This window comes from Artemia franciscana, chromosome 19, assembly GCF_032884065.1.
Source record: "Artemia franciscana chromosome 19, ASM3288406v1, whole genome shotgun sequence".
NCBI classification, from domain to species: Eukaryota; Metazoa; Arthropoda; class Branchiopoda; order Anostraca; family Artemiidae; genus Artemia; species Artemia franciscana.
In genome coordinates, this window is record NC_088881.1 from 35,677,135 (window position 1) to 35,690,491 (window position 13,357).

A 13,357-nucleotide genomic window follows, 5' to 3' on the forward strand; every position below is an offset into this window, starting at 1 on the left:
AAGAAACTATATTAACGTAAACATAAATAAACTCAGATCGTATTCAACCCAGTCGACAAGAACTAAAAATAGAATCCTCTGCGGATTACGATCAGTAATTGGAATTAATGATGATCTTTAAGCAGAAGCAAAGGAATTACTTAACATTCTAATCAAAATTAAATTTAATAACTTAACACTAATATTATTTTTAAAATATTACAAGTAAAAAGTTGTTGTTTTTTTGTTACAACATAACCTTAATTTTTTTGTATGCTGTGACACTTCTTTGAATTAATGTTTTAATTTTCATAACTGAACGATGGAAGGGGGAGGGGCTAAGTGACTCAAAGACTTAACAAGATTCCTCAAGACCCAAAATCCTATAAATACAGGTCATAGCAGGTAATTTCAAATCCTTCGAATCGTAACTAGCAATATCCTATCCTAGTTTTGAAAGCAAAGTTTCTATGGGGTCAACAACAATTCCAAATTGAAATACATATGACTCACTAGAATCTTTTTTATTATTATGATTCTTTTTCCTATTTACGAATTTCGGCTTTGCCAGTTTAAGAAAGACAGACTTTGGGTCAGTTTTTCATATGAAGTTCTAGAGCCTGGTAAATTAGGTAGTGATTGGTTAAGATTCGAGATTTGGGATTATTTGTCAAACTATTCAGCGTCAAAGATGCACATTTTCAAGATCTGTAGGATCTAAAATTTGAAAAGACGTGATCCTTCAAGAAGAGAATCAAGATTTGATTCACTTGATTCAGGCAGCTTTCTTTGTTGTGTATGGTCAAAATGCTTATATGTGCTTTTGATTTTGAAAGGCTTACAGAATATGAAAAACACAACATTTATGAACGAACATTTAAGGTGTTCATTCATGCAAACATACAACTAAATTTCATTATAGAATAAAAGTTCTATTTACACACAAGCAAGAGTGCAATTGTGTTCCTTCAGAGTCGACTGAGAAGCCAAATAAGATAAAAAAGTAAATTTTTAAGCAGAACAAATTCAAACTAGATGAAAAAAATTCGTATAAAAATTTGTAAAAAAAAAAATAAACAGAAAAAACGAAAATGTGACGTATGATAAAAAAGTCTGAGAATCGGGTACCAAGGCCATGTCCAGGGGGTTCAAATCCTCCAAAATTTGTCCAGTTCATAAAAACGTAACAAAGGTGAGTATAAACACATTTTTCACGCGTCTTTAAGTTTTTTGTAACCATCTACTGAAAAACAACCCTTTGTACCCCCCCCCCAAAAAAAAAAAAAACAGCCGGGTACGACCCTGCCAAGGACCCATGTATCTTATTAAGGATTGAAGGCCCAAGGTGTCAGTCTTAGCAAACCCTGGAAAGCAACAAAAAGCCTGCAGCAAGGCCGACTGTTATCCAAGCAATATTATGTAAAAAACGATAAAAAATACTACGGTTATTGAATTCTGAGCATCTTTTCAGAAGGTATGATGATCAAGTTCATTACAAATTAAAACTAAAATAGATAATAAACAGAAACATAAACGAAACCCAACAAAACTTTCGGTGCTGGATTTCAGACACCTAATTCAGCGCATGTCTTAGAAACACCATTTAACTTCTGATATTCCGTACCGGAGACAGGGATATCCAGTTTTAACAAAATTTACATGATCAGAAAGTGCAAAGTTTGTTTTTTCCCTAAATGGAGCATCATTTTTTTTTTTTGGTGTTCAAGAAAGGGCAGTCCCTAAAAATATTCTGACATGCCTGCCAGGAAAGTGTTAAAAATAAGCATAAAATATTTACCATTTGAGCAATTTGGGAGCTTTTGGAGTTCTCTGTGGTGTGACCTAGTTTGATTAACAAGCTTGAGGACAAGGTGCAAATAAAATTCCATTGTCTTTTCAGGCAAAAATCAAAGCCAAACCACAAATTCTCGACAATGGCTAGTCCCCTCAGACATTTTGCGAAATGATTTTAAGGAACCGCATCCTTAAGATACGTGTATGGGCATCAAATTTCCTAAAAACTAAAATTAGTATTGATATCTAAACTTTCAAGTCCATTGGGAATTCAAGTGGATACAGCGTTTCCGTGTGTGTAGATAGTTTTTACTCTGTCCCCATTATGTGAACGTTTACTGTTCGAGCTGTATCATATAAACGATTAATATTGTCATACTTTGTACAAACTTTACGAAAGCAAGTGATGCTAGAGACCATCCATCGGTCAAACCCCGTAGTGTCACCCAACCACACGATGAGAAGGCACAAGGAGGCAAAAGCATTAATGAAGTGTAAGGAAAGATTTAAAAGAAAAACTTAACTAAAAGGAAACTTTGCACCAAGACTGAATCTTCTTTAAGAATATAGTCTTTCGTTTGCTTTACGGACTTGATCAAATTGGTGATCAAAATAATTTCCCGGGGAAGGAGTACCTTCCCCTACTCAGCACCGACACAGTTAGGGATGTCAAATATCATACAATTTGTAAAAATTAATTTCTCAGCCAATTTACATATTTGTAAAACAAGCAGCTATTCTAAAGGGCCATAATGAAAAAAAAAATAGGGTAATATTTTAATTTCTGGAATTATGTCTTACAAAAACCAAAAGTAGATTAACTTGCCAGGCTCGTACGCATGAATTATTTTTTTTTCGGGGGGGGGGGCCAAATCTTCGAAACAGCAGATATAAAGTAGCACTTTTTTATTTAGTAATGCAAAAAGCACTTATATCGGAAAATACAGATTATCTTTAGTATTGTAGCGGACGGGGGAAGGGGGGGGGGGAGAAGACTGAAGCCTCAAAAGTATGTTTTAGGCTCAGGTTATGTTCATAGCGATTTAAAACCAGTGATTAATCTATTATATCCCACTGAAAGGAAAATTTTAGGGTTAACAGTGCAATATGGATTCTGTGAGGGTAGTTCTTTTATTGCAAAAACGTAGATTTTAATGAAAAATGATAGTTTCCAAAATTGATCCATTAAAAGCTGTACTTTATCCTGAAAGGGGGGGGGGATAAACGCTCTAATATCAAGGATAATTCTATTTTGCTGTGGAAAGCAAACTCTCTTTACAAAAAAAATAACAGCACAATTGCTAATTACTTCAAAGAGGGTAAAAAGTTAGACAGAAAATGGGTTACTAATTGGGCAGTGACTTGACCGGATAATGGCATGCTGTAAATCCCCCCAAAAAGGCTTCACACATGCATCTAGATTCTTAATAAATGTCCCACTATTGCCAGAAATCTCAAGAAACCATGGGGAAACTAAACATTTCACAAAGTTTCGAAGGGGGGCGGGCCCGAAGTTTCCCCCCCCCCTTGCGTACGTGCCAGAAACTTGCATATTGATAACCTACGACAAAACATTGTCCCTACAAAGCTGATTTTCTTGTATTTAGAAAAATAAAAAAAAATCAATAAATGGCGTTATTCCAGTTGCCGCAACCTATCCCAATTTCTACCTTTTAGCTCATACTGGCACACGAGAGAAAACTCTCCGAGCGTAGTTAGGATTCTCAAAGATCTTAACCATGGGGTTTTGTCGGTAGAACCCTAAACGAAAGCGTGGCTTAAGCCTACGTGAATTTTTATCTTAAATGTATCATTATCCCAATGCCAAGACTCATAAGAAGGGACAACAGCATTTAAAATAAAAATCTTTGAGTTTCCTGTTGGTATTCCATATTTTGATTCTTAATGAAGAAGTAATAGAGAGCACCCAATTAATACTTTCAAGACGATCCATTCCCGAGTTATAAGTACAGTGTTAATTTTTTTTTACTAATATAAGCCTCCCTTGACTTAGCATTTTGCTCTTTCACGTTTGACTAGTGCCTTTATACGTCAACTGGGAACAGCAAATCGAACATACTTTTATAGCGGTAGTTTAATTTAAATACTTTAATACTGTTAAACATTGGAACAACCACCTGCCATCGTTTATTCAGTTAATTAATTGATTTGAATGCCCCCTACCATTCTTGAATAGAATCATTTTTTTAAAACAGATGACATCAATCAACCTTCAATTCTGAATTTACAGCTTGAATTTATAATTCCTACTAGCTGTTGGGGTGGCGCTTCGCGCCACCCCAACACCTAGTTGGTGGGGGCGCTTCGCGCCCCCCCCCAAGCCCCCCCGCGCGCGTAAGTCGTTACGCGCCATAATAGTTACGCGCCATTGTAGTTGTGTCCCTATGTCCCACCTGTGAATATAGATATATATATATATATATGGTTTTAACTACGTAAAACTTGCGAATATACAACATTCTTTGCTGTCCCATTGTCTTTGCATATAAATAGATTGTCAGGTTATCCCCCTGTTTCCCCCGGTGTCCCCGTTGTAGTTGTGTCCCTGTGTCCCGGTCGTCATTTATATTCCCTGTGTCCCGGGTCCCGGTCATCATTTGTATCCCGGTGTCCCGGTCTGTATATACATTCGTTTTTTAGTTTTGTTTTTCTCCTTTATTTTTTTCCTTTTTTTTTCTTTTTTAGCTTATTTAGATTTTTAGATTTTTTAGTTTTTTTTATTAGTTTTTAGTTTTTATTTCTTTTTAGTTTTTTTGTCCCGGTCGTCATTTATATCCCCCTGTTTCCCCCGGTGTCCCCGTTGTAGTTGTGTCCCTGTGTCCCGGTCGTTATTTATATTCCCTGTGTCCCGGTCGTCATTTGTATCCCGGTGTACCGGTCTGTATATACATTCGTTTTTTAGTTTTGTTTTTCTCCTTTATTTTTTTCCTTTTTTTTTCTTTTTTAGTTTATTTAGATTTTTAGATTTTTTAGTTTTTTTATTAGTTTTTAGTTTTTTTTTCTTTTTAGTTTTTTTGTAGTTTTTACCTTCTTTTTAGTTTTGTTAATTTTTTTTTTTACTTGTGTCCTGGTCGTCATTTATACTCCCTGTGTCCCGGTGCTTTGTTGATTGCTAATCGAACATTCCTTTTGTCCTGGTCGCTTTCTCTTTGAGTGTCGTCATTTATTTTTTTCTTTTTTAGTTCTTTTAGTTTTTACCTTTTTTAGTTTTTTTTTAGTTTTTAGTTTTTTTAGTTTTTTACCTTTTTTTAGTTTTTTTAGTTTTTTAGCTTTTTTATTTTTTTTATTAGTTTTTAGTTTTTTTGTAGTTTTTGCCTTTTTTTTTAGTTTTTTGTCCTGGTCGCTTTCTCTTTGAGTGTCGTCATTTATTAGTTTTTTCCTTTTTTTTTTTAGTTTTTTATTGGTTTTTACCTTTATTTTAGCTTATTTTTCAGTTTTTTCCTTTTTTTTAGTTTTTTTTTATTTTTTATTTTTTTTAGTTTTTTACCTTTTTTTAGTTTTTTTAGTTTTTTTAGTTTTTTAGCTTTTTTACTTTTTTTATTAGTTTTTAGTTTTTTTTTGTAGTTTTTGCCTTTTTTTAGTTTTTTCAGTTTTTTTTTTAGTTTTTTATTGGTTTTTACCTTTATAGTTTTTTTAGTTTTTTAGCTTTTTTATTTTTTTTATTAGTTTTTAGTTTTTTTTGTAGTTTTTGCCTTTTTTTAGTTTTTTCAGTTTTGACGTCACCTAATCCAGTTTTTTCAGGTGACGTCACCTGACACATCCATCCACACATCCATCCACACATCCACAGACAGACAACTTATTTTTATATATATAGATGTCAACTTCAAACTAGAATTTTTTTTTCTATCGTCAAGAGACGAGAAAAAGTTGACACAACATCAACATTGTACAACTTGAACGCCCACCTTGACAACACAGGATCAAATAAAAAGGCATAATTCATAGTTGTGTTGACTGAGATGCTGATTCAAACGCAACTATAATAGATTATACTATAACTATAAATAAATATAGATGGCATGCATGCATAAGAAAGTAATGAACACTTGTACTTCTATTTTCATTTAATATCTGTTTTCGAAAGCTAGTAGATTTGAAAGCTTTGATAAAGCTTCTCTAAGAGTAAGAAGATATAAAAGGAAATAAAACAGAAAAAACCTCTGGAATAGGAGATAGGAATACAGAAAAAATCACTAAACAAAATCTTGGAATTTCCAAGACTTTAAATATGGCACGTCCAAATATAGTCCAAGGACCACGACTGATCCCTGCACCGTATAGGCGTAGCAGGAGGCTTAAAACAATGTTATTTAGTTCTTTTTTAATTTTTCAAAAACCGATTAGATATTCACCAGCTCCAATCATCCAGTTTTGATTTAAGGATTGTTAAATTCTCCCAGTTCCCATTCAAGAATCACGGAATATCTCCAACTTTTTACTAAATTGTTAAATTAGAACCATGAAGAGCCAAGAAGCCTCAGTCTCCTCCATTGTTGCTTAACGACGAAAAAGAAACATTTCACTGAGTGGCATACGAGGAATTAAATAAAAAAGAAGACCTTTCCATGATACAAAAGACGAAAGGTAAAACAACGAGGAATTATTTTAAGACAATGGTTTTTTTTCCCCTAAATGAATATTTTGGCTCTATATCTAACAGCCGTCATCATCAAAGCAAATACATAAGCAGAAATTAGAACTGAGAATAAAAAACTTGACAAGTAAAACTAAAACCAAAACAGAAAGAGTCCTAACATCATCACTGCAGGAAGTTCAGCCAGGATTCCTGGCTAAGTTTTTTCACCAAAACTTTTTTTCTCTGACACCCCAAAGCTGTTGCCAGAATTCAAAGTTTTTTTTTCCACTGAAGATTTCTTTTTCCAAGCAAATAAAAGTTCAAACAGGGATAAGATCTTTTATAAGACAAAGAAAACAGATACAAAAAGCTCTGGATATTTTGGCCACATACAACAGTGATCGTTATCAGCAGATATACTAAAGTATATATATATATATATATATAATACAAAAAAAAAATCAGGATACAAACTGAAAAATTACTAGAGCTTTTTGTATCTGTTTGCACTATCTAGTAAAAGGACTGCCATAGAAGTGTGTCATAGAAAGGCAGTGTGCTCTTCAAAAAAAAAAAAAAAAAATTTCCAAAAAGTTCTGCTTCCTCAACGATCACGAAACGCGCGCTTGGGATAAAATAAATTACTTCACAACAGAATTTAAGCTACCGTCACTCCGTTTTGTTAGATTGAAACTAAATAATTTGTCAATCCTAGCTGAACTTTACCTGAATAATGATGTTAGGACTTATTTATATATGGTTTAGATTTTCTCATTTTTATTTAAGTTGATTTGTATCTTTATTCTATTTTTTTTTCGCTGAGAAGACTCATTTGATGTATCGTAATAATTATTAATTTGTTTTCTTCTACAATCCACTGTCTTTGAAGCTTTTTTTATATTTTTCCTTAATACTTGGTCGACTTCCGTGTATTTGAGAGTCATACGCAACAACAATTATTCCCTATATATCAACCGAAAAGACAATATTTTATGTTCGAAATTCGTTTATATATATATATATATATATATATATATATATATATATATATATATATATATATATATATATATATATATATATATATATATATATATATATATATATAGTCTTATATATAGTCTTATGGAAGCTATGATGGTAAAAGTTAAAGTTAGGTTAGATTATGTTAGTTTAGGTTAGGTCAGGTTAAATTAGATTAAAATTGGTTTTAAATATAAGAAATGGGTTAAAGACCAAACCTAATCTATTCTAACCTAACCTGTCATCGTCAAATCATGCATTAGATCGGAGAAGTTGACTGGCAATGCTGACTAAATCCAAGGAGAAAAAAAATGTATTTTGGACATTCACCGGTTGCCATGAGCCACTTGATGAGTCTTCACAAATTTTTGAATGCCGAAAGGCAGACTAGTCTATACTATTATTGAATGTTTTAATATTTAAAGATTACTTATCTCTTAATTAGGGTTGTCAGACAAGCAACCCTGGAAAATGCAGGATAATTGAAGTCATTTATGACCAAAAATCCAATCTTTCACAAAAATGTAAAACAAATTGTGAAGCTTCAATTGTTTCAAACTGTGAAGTGTCAAAACATTCACCAGTTTGCGGAAATTCACGGTAACATACATACATACATAAATATATATATATATACATATATATATACATATATATATATATATATATATATATATATATATATATATATATATATATATATATATATATATATATATATATATACACGGTAAATGACGACTTATACTTATTGACGACATGACTGCCTGTCCATGGATTATTCTTTATGGTTGATTGTGTGTGGCTATACTGTTTGACCTATGTGATGGTATGGATGAGTAGGGTTAAGGCCTCATTCAAGTGCTGGTCTATATTAATCACTAATTTAGGATAACAGTCTTCCTTTTCTCCTTCTGTCTCTCTTTTTTTTTTTTTTTTTTTTTTTTTTTTTTTTTTTTTTTTTTTTTTTTTTTTTTTTTTTTTTTTGTGTTTGTGCTGTAGCATTGGTGATTTCTCTTTTCATGATATATATATATATATATATATATATATATATATATATATATATATATATATATATATATATATATATATATACCTTCTCACATTCAATACATTGTTTCAATACCTTCTTCTCACAGCCTTCAATGTTATCATCATTGTTCCTCATACTGGCTGTCAGTTTACCAATTCCATAAGATCAACCCATTGAAGATCAACCCTTGAATTTAGGACCCCCTGTTTGATATCACATGATTTAAATAGTATTTTTTAGACCCAACCTTTTTTCAATGACACGCCAAAGCTGACGCCAAAACTCCAAGTTTTTCTCATAGGGCGTAAGGACAATCCCATCAATTTCTTGTAACTCGGACAAAGTTTTTCTCCATTCCAAAAAGGCCTGTCTTTCCAAATTCTGCAGCTCTTCAGCGTCCATTGATCTGTCCCACTTTGGTCTAATGAAAAAAAGGAACAAATAAAAGATATTATTTGTAAATCACTTGTGTATTCAGAAGACAAAGAAGGAGGTTGGAGTACTTTGTTGTTAAGAAGCTTGCGTTGGTTATCAAACAGTTCGTGGTAACGAACTGTAGTAAGGAGCGACCCGGCTCAATAGTAACCAAAACTCTAAAAAATGGAATTTTCATACCAATAGCTACATCAAAAGAATCGCATTTTAATACTGATTTTAAATATATAAGTTTCATCAAGTTTATTCTTACCCATCAAAAGTTACGAGCCTGAGAAAATTTGCCTCATTTTAGAAAATGGGGGGAAACACCCTCTAAAAGTCATAGAATCCTAACGAAAATCACACCATCAGATTGAGCGTATCAGAGAACCCTATTGTAGAAGTTTTAAGCTCCTATCTAGAAAAATTTGGAATTTTGTATTTTATGCCAGAAGCCAGATCACGGATGAGTGTTGATTTATTTATTTTTTTTTTTCCAGGGGTGATCGTATCGACCAAGTGGTCCTAAAATGTTGCGAAAGGGCTCATTCTAACGGAAATGAAAAGTTCTAGTGCCCTTTTTAAGTGACCAAAAAAATTGGAGGGCACCTAGGCCCCCTCCCACGCTAATTATTTTCCCAAAGCCAATGGATCAAAATTCTGAGATAGCCATTTTATTCAAAGTAGTCAAAAAACCTCATAACTATGTCTTTGGGGACGACTTACTCCCCCACAGTCCCCGTGGGAGGGGCTACAAGTTACAAACTTTGACCAGTGCTTAAATATAGTAATGGTTATTGGGAAGTGTAGAGACGTTTTGAGGGGGATTTTTTGGTTGGGGGAGGGGTTGAGAAGAGGGGTATATGTTGGGGGAACTCTCCCTCGAGGAATATGTCATGGGGGAAGAAAATTTCCATGAAGGGAGCGCAGGATTTTCTAGCATTATTTAAAAAAAAACAATGAAAAAATAAATATGAAAGTTTTTTCAACTGGAAGCAAGGAGCAGTATTAAAACTTAAAACGAACTGAAATTATTACGCATATGAAGGGCTTACCTCCTCTTAATACCTCGCTCTTTACGCTAAAGTATTTTTAGTAATTTCAACTATTTATTCTACGGCTTTTGTGATTCAGGGGTCATTCTTAATGAATTGGGACAACATTTAAGCTTTAGTGTAAAGAGCGAGGTACTGACGAGGGGGTGAACTCCCATATATATGTAATAAAAACATGAGAATACAAAAGTTCGTTACGTAAGCTAATTTATAAGTTATGTATATCTTTTACTAATAAAAACATTCGTAAAAAATTAAAAGTTCTAGTTGCCTTTTTAATTAACCCAAAAATCGGAGGGCAATTAGGCTTCCTCCCCCGCTCCTTTTTTTCTCAAAATCATTCGATCAAAACTATGAGAAAGCCATTTAGCCCAAAAAAATAAATATGCAAATTTCGTTTTAATTATTCCTCTGCGGAGAGCCAAAGTCAAAACATGCATTGATTCAAAAACGTTCAGAAATTTTCTACTCTTTTAAAAAGAAGAGTTGAGAGAAAAGAGTCAAACTTTAGCGTAAAGAGCGGGGCATTGATGAGGAAGCAGCCCCTTTCATATACGAAGTAATTTCTGTTCGTTTTAAGTTTTAATGTCGCTCCTTACTTTCCGTTAAAAAAACTTGTTTTTTTATTTAATATACAATTAAAACAAATAGAGCCTTACCACGAAACAGCTTCAATAGAGGGAAGCCTTGCCAGTTGCCATTGTCCATTTATCCCAATGACCTCCCCTATATTGGTCTCATTAAGAGTATGAAAGAGCGTCATTTTACATCATAGATGCATATAGGTTAAAAAGGGGGAAAGGAGGAGGATATTTGAAGAATGATGGCTTAAAAATGTTCCTTTTGGGATAAAACCTTAAGTTCTCTTTGCGGAAAGGGGCTTTTCAACCTCCCCTCTGTAGTTTTCTATGTCTCTAAACTGTATTTATAAAGCAAAAAAGAACAAATAATAAAGCAAAAAAGAAAAAATAATAAAGCAAAAAATAACAAATAATAAAGCAAAAAAGAAAAAATAATAAAGCAAAAAACACACAATAATTATATCTTTTAAAGAAGCAAAATAGACTATTGGCTACAGATATTTGCTGTTCAATCAAGCCAACTAACGGTTATAAAAGGCATTGAAACATAAGGGTAGGACATGACTCCAAGTCTCAGGGATACCCACCCTCCCAGGCAAAGGCAACCTGAGAATTACCATAAAGAACAGTTATGGGTGGGGGAGGCCTTCAATTACCTCTTTATAGTTTTCAAGGATTCTTTCGTGAATTTGTAAAGATCAAATTAAGTAATAAAGGAAATATTAAACGCTAAGATGCAATTATTGTGGTAAGTCTAAAATTTGCGGTTTATTTAAGGAAATATTAATTGCAGATTGATAATTTTTTTTATTATTGCCAAATTGACTCTAGAAGTGAGTTGTTTTACTGACACAGAACAGCCGTTGCTAAAGACAATAAGATAGCACAACCCAAATAATAGAATCACCCTCCCCCCTCTCTCCGGAGAAAAATTCAGAGCGGTCCCGAAGAAAGAAAGTATACTCTTAAATAACAAACCCCATAAGTTTTTAAAGTATTTCAATTTTTATAACAAGAGAGCAGCTTTCTTGCTTGAAAAGTCGAATCCATATAAAATGTTCTTATTCTCACATAAAGAAACTAAAAAAAAAAAATCAAAATAATTCCTAAGGCACCTCTCCACACCATAGCAACCACAAGTTGCCACTTGGAAGTATTTAAGGATGGGAGCCTTACTGCTCATTCACACAAATAAAAATAAAAATTAGCAGGTGCAATATTACGAGAATCAACATATTACAATTCCCTGTCACCACCAATTCAAACAGCAGACAAAGGACTCATGCAGCAGAAAAGTAATGCGGAAATGCACTAATTAAATATTGTAAATAGTTTCTCAGACCACACTGCTTTTCCATTTACGAAAAATTAAGAGAGAAAAATGGGTTTACTTTATTCGTTCAACTGCTTTATTTAAATTAAACCCGTTTTTCTCTCTTAATTTTAAGTAATGTAATGGTCAGTTTTGGTCAGTTGATCATCCCTGTCATCATTCCCTGAAAGTTCCAACTTAGAAAAAAAAAAAATTCTATAGGACACAAATATTTTACCATATGATTTTTGCACCTGAAACAGTGGGCAACAGGAAAATGTTTGTCAGTCGAATATTGGGAGAAAAACATTTTCTTTGGATCTTTTTTATGAAAGAAACAATAAGACCGATGCTTATTAAAATTTGTGAATGGCGGGACCAATTTTTTCTCTAAAAATACAAAAAAGGTCATTTTCAAAATTGTCAGACAATTATTCAGAATAATTACAAATTTCTTATTATAATGGGACCCTAAGATCAGTTGAGAATTGCTATTCCTTGTAGGAGGCATGGGTTGTTCCTGCTGCTATTCCAACTTTTTCCTATTGCTGCTGACCACACTGCTTTCCCATTTACGAATAACTAAGAGAAAAACGGGTTTAACTTATTCGTTCCACTGCTTTATTTAAATTATACCAGGTTTTTTCTCTCTTAACTCTTTGTATTTACCTATTGATCATTCCCATCACCCTTACAAAGAATCTTCCAGTCGTACCTTCCCTCATATCAAGGTGCTTTATAAACTATTGACGTTGCAGTTGCAGACACACTCTTCTTAAGGGGAATGAAATTCTAGGAGTTGACAATTCGAGTACTGGCAATTTTCGCTGATACTCTTTTAAGGCATTGAATTTCACAAGTTTTGAACTACAAGTAGTACTACCTGGGCTGAGGAAGGCGGGATAACATGGCTTGTTAAAACCTAATTGGTGCAATTTTGATGGCAAAACCAAAGACAGTATTGGGGATGTCAATACTCTTTACCTTCCTTCGTCTGCGTCGCCCGCAATGCTTTTCGCCAACATGGTTACAAATCTGCGTACTTTCTCAACAAGCTGTTTGTTCATTTTGGTGCTGGTAAGCTTAACCCCAGTCTTCGATTTAGGTCTGACTAGACCCTTGCGTACCAAAAACAGTTGCAGTCCTATATTTCAGTACTCTCTTGAAGTTGACTATACGAAAAATTGGATATACACTTAGAACAATGGCTGTCACGCGTCCTTGGAATTCAAAGTAAGGGGCAAGAGAGATTTTGGCATATCTTTCAACAGCTGTATTAGAATGCCTAAACACTTGTCGGCGATAGTGCATTGAATTGACTTATAGCTGCTTTCAAGAGAAGAGACTTATAATCACTCTTAGTTCTCACACTAAGCATAAAGGGGCGTTTTAAGGAAGGCACTTTGAGGACTAGGAAAACTAATCTGTAAAACGGATAAATCCCATCTGCACACAAGGACCCCTCCTCTCTGTAGAACGCCACTCAAGACATACACTTCTTGGTAATTTAACAAGAATATTATTCAACTTAAAGGTATAATCAAATTATTATATAACAGG

General features: G+C 33.5%; 1 protein-coding gene across 1 annotated transcript in view; it reads right to left on the bottom strand.

Annotated features, from left to right (window-relative positions):
- LOC136039614 (large subunit GTPase 1 homolog) overlaps window positions 1–13,357 on the bottom strand; it is a 54,592-nt gene that overhangs the window by 29,376 nt on the left and 11,859 nt on the right. Inside the window, exon 4 of the mRNA XM_065723501.1 lies at window positions 8,680–8,853. Coding sequence (XP_065579573.1) covers window positions 8,680–8,853 — 174 coding nt within the window. The remainder of the gene's footprint in view (window positions 1–8,679; window positions 8,854–13,357) is intronic.